Source organism: Motacilla alba, unplaced genomic scaffold, assembly GCF_015832195.1.
Source record: "Motacilla alba alba isolate MOTALB_02 unplaced genomic scaffold, Motacilla_alba_V1.0_pri HiC_scaffold_31, whole genome shotgun sequence".
NCBI lineage: Eukaryota > Metazoa > Chordata > Aves > Passeriformes > Motacillidae > Motacilla > Motacilla alba.
Window position 1 is genome coordinate 360,953 of NW_024037405.1, and position 10,000 is coordinate 370,952.

General features: G+C 73.0%; 1 protein-coding gene across 1 annotated transcript in view; it reads right to left on the reverse strand.

Annotated features, from left to right (window-relative positions):
* The window catches only part of LOC119696473 (collagen alpha-1(I) chain-like), a 12,307-nt gene that overhangs the window by 1,052 nt on the left and 1,255 nt on the right, over window positions 1–10,000 (reverse strand). The window contains exons 1-6 of the mRNA XM_038126202.1: window positions 9,709–10,000; window positions 9,179–9,620; window positions 8,843–9,091; window positions 8,001–8,279; window positions 1,859–2,316; window positions 1,495–1,743 (exon numbers count right to left, since the gene is read on the reverse strand). The exon at window positions 9,709–10,000 is cut by the window's right edge and continues 1,255 nt beyond it. Of these exons, the coding sequence (XP_037982130.1) occupies window positions 1,495–1,743; window positions 1,859–2,316; window positions 8,001–8,279; window positions 8,843–9,091; window positions 9,179–9,620; window positions 9,709–10,000 (1,969 nt within the window). The remainder of the gene's footprint in view (window positions 1–1,494; window positions 1,744–1,858; window positions 2,317–8,000; window positions 8,280–8,842; window positions 9,092–9,178; window positions 9,621–9,708) is intronic.

Below are 10,000 nucleotides of genomic sequence, written 5' to 3' on the forward strand. Positions count from 1 at the left end.
CGACCGGCCTTAGCCTACAGCCGCCGAGGCACTGGGTAGACCTTTTGCCTGCGACCGGCCTTGGCCTACAGCCGCCGAGGCCCTGGGTAGACCTTCTGCCGCCGACCGGCCTTAGCCTACAGCCGCCGAGGTAGACCTTTTGCCGCCGACCGGCCTTAGCCTACAGCCGCCGAGGCCCCGGGTAGACCTTTTGCCACTTACCGGCCTTAGCCTACAGCCGCCGAGGCCCTGGGTAGACCTTTTGCCACTTACCGGCCTTAGCCTACAGCTGCCGAGGCACTGGGTAGACCTTTTGCCACTTACCGGCCTTGGCCTACAGCCGCCGAGGCCCTGGGTAGACCTTTTGCCGCCGACCGGCCTTAGCCTACAGCCGCCGAGGTAGACCTTTTGCCGCCGACCGGCCTTAGCCTACAGCCGCCGAGGCCCCGGGTAGACCTTTTGCCACTTACCGGCCTTAGCCTACAGCCGCCGAGGCCCTGGGTAGACCTTTTGCCACTTACCGGCCTTAGCCTACAGCTGCCGAGGCACTGGGTAGACCTTTTGCCACTTACCGGCCTTGGCCTACAGCCGCCGAGGCCCTGGGTAGACCTTTTGCCTGCGACCGGCCTTAGCCTACAGCCGCCGAGGCCCTGGGTAGACCGTTTGCCACTTACCGGCCTTAGCCTACAGCCGCCGAGGCCCTGGGTAGACCTTTTGCCACTTACCGGCCTTAGCCTACAGCCGCCGAGGCACTGGGTAGACCTTTTGCCACTTACCGGCCTTAGCCTGCAGCCGCCGAGGCCCCGGGCAGACCTTTTGCCTGCGACCGGCCTTAGCCTACAGCCGCCGAGGCCCTGGGTAGACCTTCTGCCGCCGACCGGCCTTAGCCTACAGCCGCCGAGGTAGACCTTTTGCCGCCGACCGGCCTTAGCCTACAGCCGCCGAGGCCCTGGGTAGACCTTTTGCCACTTACCGGCCTTAGCCTACAGCCGCCGAGGCACTGGGTAGACCTTTTGCCGCCGACCGGCCTTAGCCTACAGCCGCCGAGGCCCTGGGTAGACCTTTTGCCACTTACCGGCCTTAGCCTACAGCCGCCGAGGCACTGGGTAGACCTTTTGCCACTTACCGGCCTTGGCCTACAGCCGCCGAGGCCCTGGGTAGACCTTTTGCCACTTACCGGCCTTAGCCTACAGCCGCCGAGGCCCTGGGTAGACCTTTTGCCTGCGACCGGCCTTAGCCTACAGCCGCCGAGGCCCTGGGTAGACCTTTTGCCTGCGACCGGCCTTAGCCTACAGCCGCCGAGGCCCTGGGTAGACCTTCTGCCGCCGACCGGCCTTAGCCTGCAGCCGCCGAGGCCCCGGGTAGACCTTTTGCCTGCGACCGGCCTTAGCCTACAGCCGCCGAGGCCCTGGGTAGACCTTCTGCCACCGACCGTCCTTAACCTACAGCCGCCTAGGCCTCGGGCAGACCGCTTGTCCGCGGCCTCCGCCCTTGTCCTCGGTCGGCCTCCCCCACCCAGCCCCGCCGTCGGCGCCGAGCACCGGGCAGAGCGGCCGTCCTCGACCGGACGCGCGGCCCCCGTGCCCCGGTGCGGGCCCGCGAGCTCCCGTAAGGCGGGCGGCCCGCACGTCCGGCACGCGCCCTTTCCCCCCGCGAGAGTCCGGGAGGCGAAGGCGGCCGACTTGGGCTCCCACCGGGCGCACCGACAGCCCCCCCACCCCCGCCCCGCCGACCTCCTGCCCGCAGCCCGCCGCCCCTACCGCGCTCCGAGAGGGGAGGAGGAGAGAGTGTCACGCCATCAGACCGAAAGGATCAGCCAGAGCCAAACAAAAAGCTTCTTGGAAAAAGGAAAATGGCCAAGCATCCCGCCACCACCCACCCGCCCGCCCGCCCGCCGCGCCTCTGCAGCAGGCTCTCGTCCTGCTGGCCCAAGGCCCTGCCTTCCTCGGTGTCGGCCGGCTCCTCGCCTTCCCGCCGCCGGCGCCGTGCCAACTGGCCCCCAAGGGAGCGTGGGCGGGGGCGGGTAAAATTCTGAAGGTGGCGCCGGGGAGTCTGATGGGGGAGGGCGGGGCGCCCCCAACCGTCGATGGGTGGAGGCGGGGAAAGTATGCAGGCGGCGCCGGGGAGGCTGATGGCGGAGGGCGGGGCGCCCCCAACCGGCCACGGCATGGGCGGGCGGCCGCGACAGACGCGGCAAGGCCAGGGGCAGGCGCAGCGGCGGGCACAGGGAGAGACGGCACGCGAGAGCGTGCGGGCGTGTGGCGGGCGTGCTTGGGTCGGGGAGGGGGGCGGGGGGTGGTTGTCCGTGGGTGAGCGCACGCGCGGTGGTGTGGCGGTCTGAGGGGGAGGCGTCTGGGTGCGAGTGTGTGCGTGTCACTGGCTCTCTCATCTCTCACACACTCTCTCTCTCTCTCTCTCTCTCTCTCTCTGCGGACTAGGGCCGACGAGAGCCGGCGGCTTCGTGCCAGGCCCCGGGCGCCTCGGCGCCGAGACCCCGCGGGCCCCCGGACTCACGCCGAGGGCCGAAGACCCCTGCGGACCGTGAAAGAACCCGCCAGAAAGCGCCCGCCCCGCCGCCGCCTCTTCCGGCGGGGCGGGGCGGGGAGGGCCGGGCCGGGCCGAGCCGCATCGGGGGCGGGGGGGGGGGGGGGGGGGGGGGGGGGGGGGGGGGGGCGGCGGCTGCACGCTGATTTCCGCCGCACGTAGCCGGTTCCCTTTCCCGCTCCGCTGGCCCCACTGAGATTCTGGTGGGGGAGGGGGGTTGGGGGGGGGGGGGGGGGGGCGCTGTTTCGACAGTTCAGCATGTCAGCAGGCCGAGCACAGGGCACAGGCTGCCTGTTGTCGGCTCGGCTCGGAATGCTCTGGATACCAAAGGAAAAGAAATAAAGTTTGCCACCAAAAATTTTTGTTTTCCAAACAAGTTTCTCGTTCCAAGCAACTAAAAGAGCCATTCTTTCAGGAAAGGAGAAAAAACGAAAAGGGGGGGGGGCGGGAAACCAAGAAAGCCCGAAACCACCAAACCACAAGCCCGCCCCGCCGTCCCCCCGCAAAAAAATAAACCAAGCCCAGAAACTCGAAAAATTGAAAATACGTCTTGGTCTTGAAAGTGGGGGGTTCATTGGGTGGGAAAGGGGGCTGAAAGAGCCGTCCGCCTCCGGGGCGTTCTGAGGCGGCTGTGATATCCCGCCGGCTCCCGGGCCGCCGGGGGTCGGCGGGGTGCCCGGGCGCCTAGGCGCTGACCGCGGCACACCGGGTCTACCCCGGCTCCGGCTAGGGGACACACGCTCTACCGCGGCTCCGGGGCTGCCCGCGGAGCGGGGGAACGCCGGGCGGCGGGCGATGACGAGAGATAACGAGTATAGCCCGGCTCCGGGCGGGGCGGGGGACGCCGGCTCTGCCCCGGCTCCGGGGCTGCCCGCGGAGCGGGGGAACGCCGGGCGGCGGGCGATGACGAGAGATAACGAGTATAGCCCGGCTCCGGGCGGGGCGGGAGACACCGGCTCTGCCCTGGCTCCGGTCGGCGGACACACGGTCTACCCCGGCTCCGGGGCAGCGGACACACGGTCTACCCCGGCTCACGGCCGGGGACACACGGTCTACCCCGGCTCCGGGGCTGCGGACACACGGTCTACCCCGGCTCCGGTGCCGGGGACACACGGTCTACCCTGGCTCCGGGGCTGCGGACACACGGTCTACCCCGGCTCCGGTGCCGGGGACACACGGTCTACCCCGGCTCCGGGGCAGCGGACACACGGTCTACCCCGGCTCCGGGCGGCGGACACACGGTCTACCCCGGCTCACGGCCGGGGACACACGGTCTGCCCTGGCTCCGGGGCGGCGGACACACGGTCTACCCCGGCTCCGGGCGGCGGACACACGGTCTACCCCGGCTCCGGGGCGGCGGACACACGGTCTACCCTGGCTCCGGGGCGGCGGACACACGGTCTACCCCGGCTCCGGCCGGGGACACACGGTCTACCACGGCTCCGGGGCGGCGGGGGACACCGGGTCTGCCCCGGCTCCGGGGCTGCCCGCGGAGCGGGGGAACGCCGGGCGGCGGGCGATGACGAGAGATAACGAGGATAGCCCGGCTCCGGGCGGGGCGCGGGACGCCGGGTCTGCCCCGGCTCCGGGGCTGCCCGCGGAGCGGGGGAACGCCGGGCGGCGGGCGATGACGAGAGATAACGAGTATAGCCCGGCTCCGGGCCGGGCGGGGGACGCCGGCTCTGCCCCGGCTCCGGGGCTGCCCGCGGAGCGGGGGAACGCCGGGCGGCGGGCGATGACGAGAGATAACGAGTATAGCCCGGCTCCGGGCGGGGCGGGGGACGCCGGCTCTGCCCCGGCTCCGGGGCTGCCCGCGGAGCGGGGGAACGCCGGGCGGCGGGCGATGACGAGAGATAACGAGTATAGTCCGGCTCCGGGCGGGGCGGGGGACGCCGGCTCTGCCCCGGCTCCGGGGCTGCCCGCGGAGCGGGGGAACGCCGGGCGGCGGGCGATGACGAGAGATAACGAGTATAGCCCGGCTCCGGGCGGGGCGGGGGACGCCGGCTCTGCCCCGGCTCCGGGGCTGCCCGCGGAGCGGGGGAACGCCGGGCGGCGGGCGATGACGAGAGATAACGAGTATAGCCCGGCTCCGGGCGGGGCGGGAGACACCGGCTCTGCCCTGGCTCCGGTCGGCGGACACACGGTCTACCCCGGCTCCGGGGCAGCGGACACACGGTCTACCCCGGCTCACGGCCGGGGACGCACGGTCTACCCCGGCTCCGGGGCAGCGGACACACGGTCTACCCCGGCTCCGGGCGGCGGACACACGGTCTACCCCGGCTCCGGGGCGGCGGACACACGGTCTACCCTGGCTCCGGGGCGGCGGACACACGGTCTACCCCGGCTCCGGCCGGGGACACACGGTCTACCACGGCTCCGGGGCGGCGGGGGACACCGGGTCTGCCCCGGCTCCGGGGCTGCCCGCGGAGCGGGGGAACGCCGGACGGCGGGCGATGACGAGAGATAACGAGGATAGCCCGGCTCCGGGCGGGGCGGGGGACGCCGGGTCTGCCCCGGCTCCGGGGCTGCCCGCGGAGCGGGGGAACGCCGGGCGGCGGGCGATGACGAGAGATAACGAGTATAGCCCGGCTCCGGGCCGGGCGGGGGACGCCGGGTCTGCCCCGGCTCCGGGGCTGCCCGCGGAGCGGGGGAACGCCGGGCGGCGGGCGATGGCGAGAGATAACGAGGATAGCCCGGCTCCGGGCGGGGCGGGGGACGCCGGGTCTGCCCCGGCTCCGGGGCTGCCCGCGGAGCGGGGAAACGCCGGGCGGCGGGCGATGACGAGAGATAACGAGTATAGCCCGGCTCCGGGCGGGGCGGGAGACACCGGCTCTGCCCTGGCTCCGGTCGGCGGACACACGGTCTACCCCGGCTCCGGGGCAGCGGACACACGGTCTACCCCGGCTCACGGCCGGGGACACACGGTCTACCCCGGCTCCGGGGCTGCGGACACACGGTCTACCCCGGCTCCGGTGCCGGGGACACACGGTCTACCCTGGCTCCGGGGCTGCGGACACACGGTCTACCCCGGCTCCGGTGCCGGGGACACACGGTCTACCCCGGCTCCGGGGCAGCGGACACACGGTCTACCCCGGCTCCGGGCGGCGGACACACGGTCTACCCCGGCTCACGGCCGGGGACACACGGTCTGCCCTGGCTCCGGGGCGGCGGACACACGGTCTACCCCGGCTCCGGGGCGGCGGACACACGGTCTACCCCGGCTCCGGGGCGGCGGACACACGGTCTACCCTGGCTCCGGGGCGGCGGACACACGGTCTACCCCGGCTCCGGCCGGGGACACACGGTCTACCACGGCTCCGGGGCGGCGGGGGACACCGGGTCTGCCCCGGCTCCGGGGCTGCCCGCGGAGCGGGGGAACGCCGGGCGGCGGGCGATGACGAGAGATAACGAGGATAGCCCGGCTCCGGGCGGGGCGCGGACGCCGGGTCTGCCCCGGCTCGGGGCTGCCCGCGGAGCGGGGGAACGCCGGCGGCGGGCGATGACGAGAGATAACGAGTATAGCCCGGCTCCGGGCCGGGCGGGGGACGCCGGCTCTGCCCCGGCTCCGGGGCTGCCCGCGGAGCGGGGGAACGCCGGGCGGCGGGCGATGACGAGAGATAACGAGTATAGCCCGGCTCCGGGCGGGGCGGGGGACGCCGGCTCTGCCCCGGCTCCGGGGCTGCCCGCGGAGCGGGGGAACGCCGGGCGGCGGGCGATGACGAGAGATAACGAGTATAGTCGGCTCCGGGCGGGGCGGGGGACGCCGGCTCTGCCCCGGCTCCGGGGCTGCCCGCGGAGCGGGGGAACGCCGGGCGGCGGGCGATGACGAGAGATAACGAGTATAGCCCGGCTCCGGGCGGGGCGGGGGACGCCGGCTCTGCCCCGGCTCCGGGGCTGCCCGCGGAGCGGGGAACGCCGGGCGGCGGGCGATGACGAGAGATAACGAGTATAGCCCGGCTCCGGGCGGGGCGGGAGACACCGCCTCTGCCCTGGCTCCGGTCGGCGGACACACGGTCTACCCCGGCTCCGGGGCAGCGGACACACGGTCTACCCCGGCTCACGGCCGGGGACGCACGGTCTACCCTGGCTCCGGGGCTGCGGACACACGGTCTACCCCGGCTCCGGTGCCGGGGACACACGGTCTACCCCGGCTCCGGGGCAGCGGACACACGGTCTACCCCGGCTCCGGGCGGCGGACACACGGTCTACCCCGGCTCCGGGGCGGCGGACACACGGTCTACCCCTGGCTCCGGGGCGGCGGACACACGGTCTACCCCGGCTCCGGCCGGGGACACACGGTCTACCACGGCTCCGGGGCGGCGGGGGACACCGGGTCTGCCCCGGCTCCGGGGCTGCCCGCGGAGCGGGGGAACGCCGGACGGCGGGCGATGACGAGAGATAACGAGGATAGCCCGGCTCCGGGCGGGGCGGGGGACGCCGGTCTGCCCCGGCTCCCGGGGCTGCCCGCGGAGCGGGGGAACGCCGGGCGGCGGGCGATGGCGAGAGATAACGAGTATAGCCCGGCCTCCGGGCGGGGCGGGGGACGCCGGGTCTGCCCCGGCTCCGGGGCTGCCCGCGGAGCGGGGAAACGCCGGGCGGCGGGCGATGACGAGAGATAACGAGGATAGCCCGGCTCCGGGCGGGGCGGGGGACGCCGGGTCTGCCCCGGCTCCGGGGCTGCCCGCGGAGCGGGGGAACGCCGGGCGGCGGGCGATGACGAGAGATAACGAGGATAGCCCGGCTCCGGGCCGGGCGGGGGACGCCGGGTCTGCCCCGGCTCCGGGGCTGCCCGCGGAGCGGGGGAACGCCGGGCGGCGGGCGATGACGAGAGATAACGAGTATAGCCCGGCTCCGGGCGGGGCGGGGGACACCGGGTCTGCCCCGGCTCCGGTCGGCGGACACACGGTCTACCCCGGCTCCGGTGCCGGGGACACACGGTCTACCCCGGCTCCGGGCGGCGGACACACGGTCTACCCCGGCTCCGGGGCGGCGGACACACGGTCTACCCCGGCTCCGGGGCGGCGGACACACGGTCTACCCCGGCTCCGGGGCGGCGGACGCACGGTCTACCCCGGCTCCGGTCGGCGGACACACGGTCTACCCCGGCTCCGGGCGGCGGACACACGGTCTACCCCGGCTCAAGGCCGGGGACACACGGTCTACCCCGGCTCCGGGCCGGGAACACACGGTCTACCCCGGCTCCGGTCGGCGGACACACGGTCTACCCCGGCTCCGGTCGGCAGACACACGGTCTACCCCGGCTCCGGTCGGCGGACACACGGTCTACCCCGGCTCCGGGGCGGCGGACACACGGTCTACCCCGGCTCCGGTCGGCGGACACACGGTCTACCCCGGCTCCGGTGCCGGGGACACACGGTCTACCCCGGCTCCGGTGCCGGGGACACACGGTCTACCCCGGCTCCGGTCGGCGGACACAAGGTCTACCCCGGCTCCGGTGCCGGGGACACACGGTCTACCCCGGCTCCGGGGCCGCCGGCGGTCGGCGTGGCCCCCTGGTGGCGGGCGGCGGCGGGGGAGAACAGGTCTACCTCGCTCCGGAGGGACTTAGTCACATTTCGGCAGGTGCCGGGTAGACCTGTTGTCGCCGCCGGCTGCGGAAGTTCACCAAGGGGTCGCTGTTTTTGGCTGCCTCCAGCTACGTCATCGTAGATGGCGGCCTGCTGCGGCGCTCTTCCCCGGTCGTGCTCAATTCGTTCTCTTGGAGGCGCCGGCGGCCTCGGACTTGTCTGTCCGTACTATGGGAGCGAGGTGACGGGCCGCATCCCCGCAGGCTGACTCAGTGCCTGTGTCCTAGGCACAGAAGGGGGGGCCGCGCGTGCGGTCGCCAGGGCTGATGGAAGTGCCGCCCAGCCGGGACAAGTCGCGTGGCTTGGTCCCGGCTCCCGTCTAGTCCCAGGGGAAGCGGGTCCAGTTTGAGAGCCGAGAGAGAAGGGAGCGCAAGACGATCCTGAGAGAGGCGAGAGAGAAGGGGCAAAAAAAGCCGGATCGTGGTGGGAGGCGAGAGAGAAGGGCCGACAAAAATGAGCAAAGACCCGCTGGTTGTGGCCGAGGTAAGGGCGGAGCCGAGAGAGAGAGAGAGAGAAAAGCCGCGAGCGCGTCCCGCTCCGGCCTGGCTTCCTTGAGGGGGGGCGGCCCCCCTCGGCAGTGGTGTGGCGGGCGAGGCGGCGGCGCCTCGTCCCTTTTTTCGCTCGGCCCTAAGCCGGGGCCCGCTCGGCGGGCGTGTTTTTCTCGGCTGTCGGCCGGCCGCGGTGGCCGGCAGCCGGCGGCGGAAGGGGCCGGGGTTTTTCCCGGCCCTTGCCCGAGAGCCCCAGGGGTCGGCCGAGGTGGCGGCGTCCCGTTCCCCGCTCCCGACCTGTTTGGCCAGCGTGTCCAGGGTGTGTCGGAAGGGCGGCGGGGGACGTGCGGTGGGGCGCGCGGCCTGGCCTCGGCCCTCCAGCCTCGCTTTTAAGGGGCTCGGCGACGGCAGCCGCCCGATGAGCTGCGGAGCCGGGGTGGCGGCACCCCGTCCCCAGCCCGTGTTGTTGAAGTCGTTCCCCTTTCCTCGGCCCTAAGCCGGGGACCCGCGTGGCGGGCGGATTGCTTTTTTTAGGGGCGGAGGCGCCGGCCGCGGTGGCCGGCCCGCCCTAGCACGGACCCGGAACCCGATGCAGAGAGAGAGAGAGAGAGAGAGAGCCCCCGGTGTGTCGTGGGCGAGGCGGCGGCGCCTCGCCCTTCCTTGGTCGCGAGACAAGCGATCGAGCCGCTTCGGCTGTGGGAGGCCAGCGGGTGTCTGGTCTGCCCCGGCTGCTGCGGTTGTGCCGGCGGGCTGGGTTGCCGAGCGGGTCCGTATTTTTTTCCTCTTTAGGCGTGCCGGCGTGCGGGCAGAGTGGGGGCTGCCCGCCCGGCCTCCGCGGGTCTTTTTTCCACTGGCGGCCCTAAGCCGCGGCACCGAGAAGCGCGCGATGGAAAGGCGCGCGGGCCCAGGAAAGCCGAGTCGAGCCGAGAGAGCCGAGATGCTGGTTGGGTTTCGTGGGGGGGGGGGAGTGAGAGGCGAGTGCCTCGCCCCCCCCCGGCTCCCGGGCCCGCGGCCCCCGTGGCTAGCACGGGACGGTTGCGAACGCGCCATGTGCCTTTTTTTGTTGCGCCTTTTTCCCCCCGGCTTTTTTTCCCGGAGGGAGAGCCGACCGCCGCCGCGAGGCGGGCGAAAGCCGGTGGCCCGTGGCACGGTCGGTGGCGCTTTTTCTCGCACGCTCCGGACGGGTTTCCCCGGCGGCGGGGGCCAAGTCCCCGCGCCAGCCCGGCGGCCCCGTCCTGCCCGTTGCCTCGCTGAAGGGAATCCGTTTGTCGGCGGCCCCCCGTGGGCGCATGCGCCCGGGCGGCCGCTGCCGTTGTCCCAGGACTTGTGGCCGTGGGGCCCTTGTTCGTGCGGTTCCTCCCTCGGGCCGCGCCTGATCGATGAGGCTTTTCGGGTCGCGTC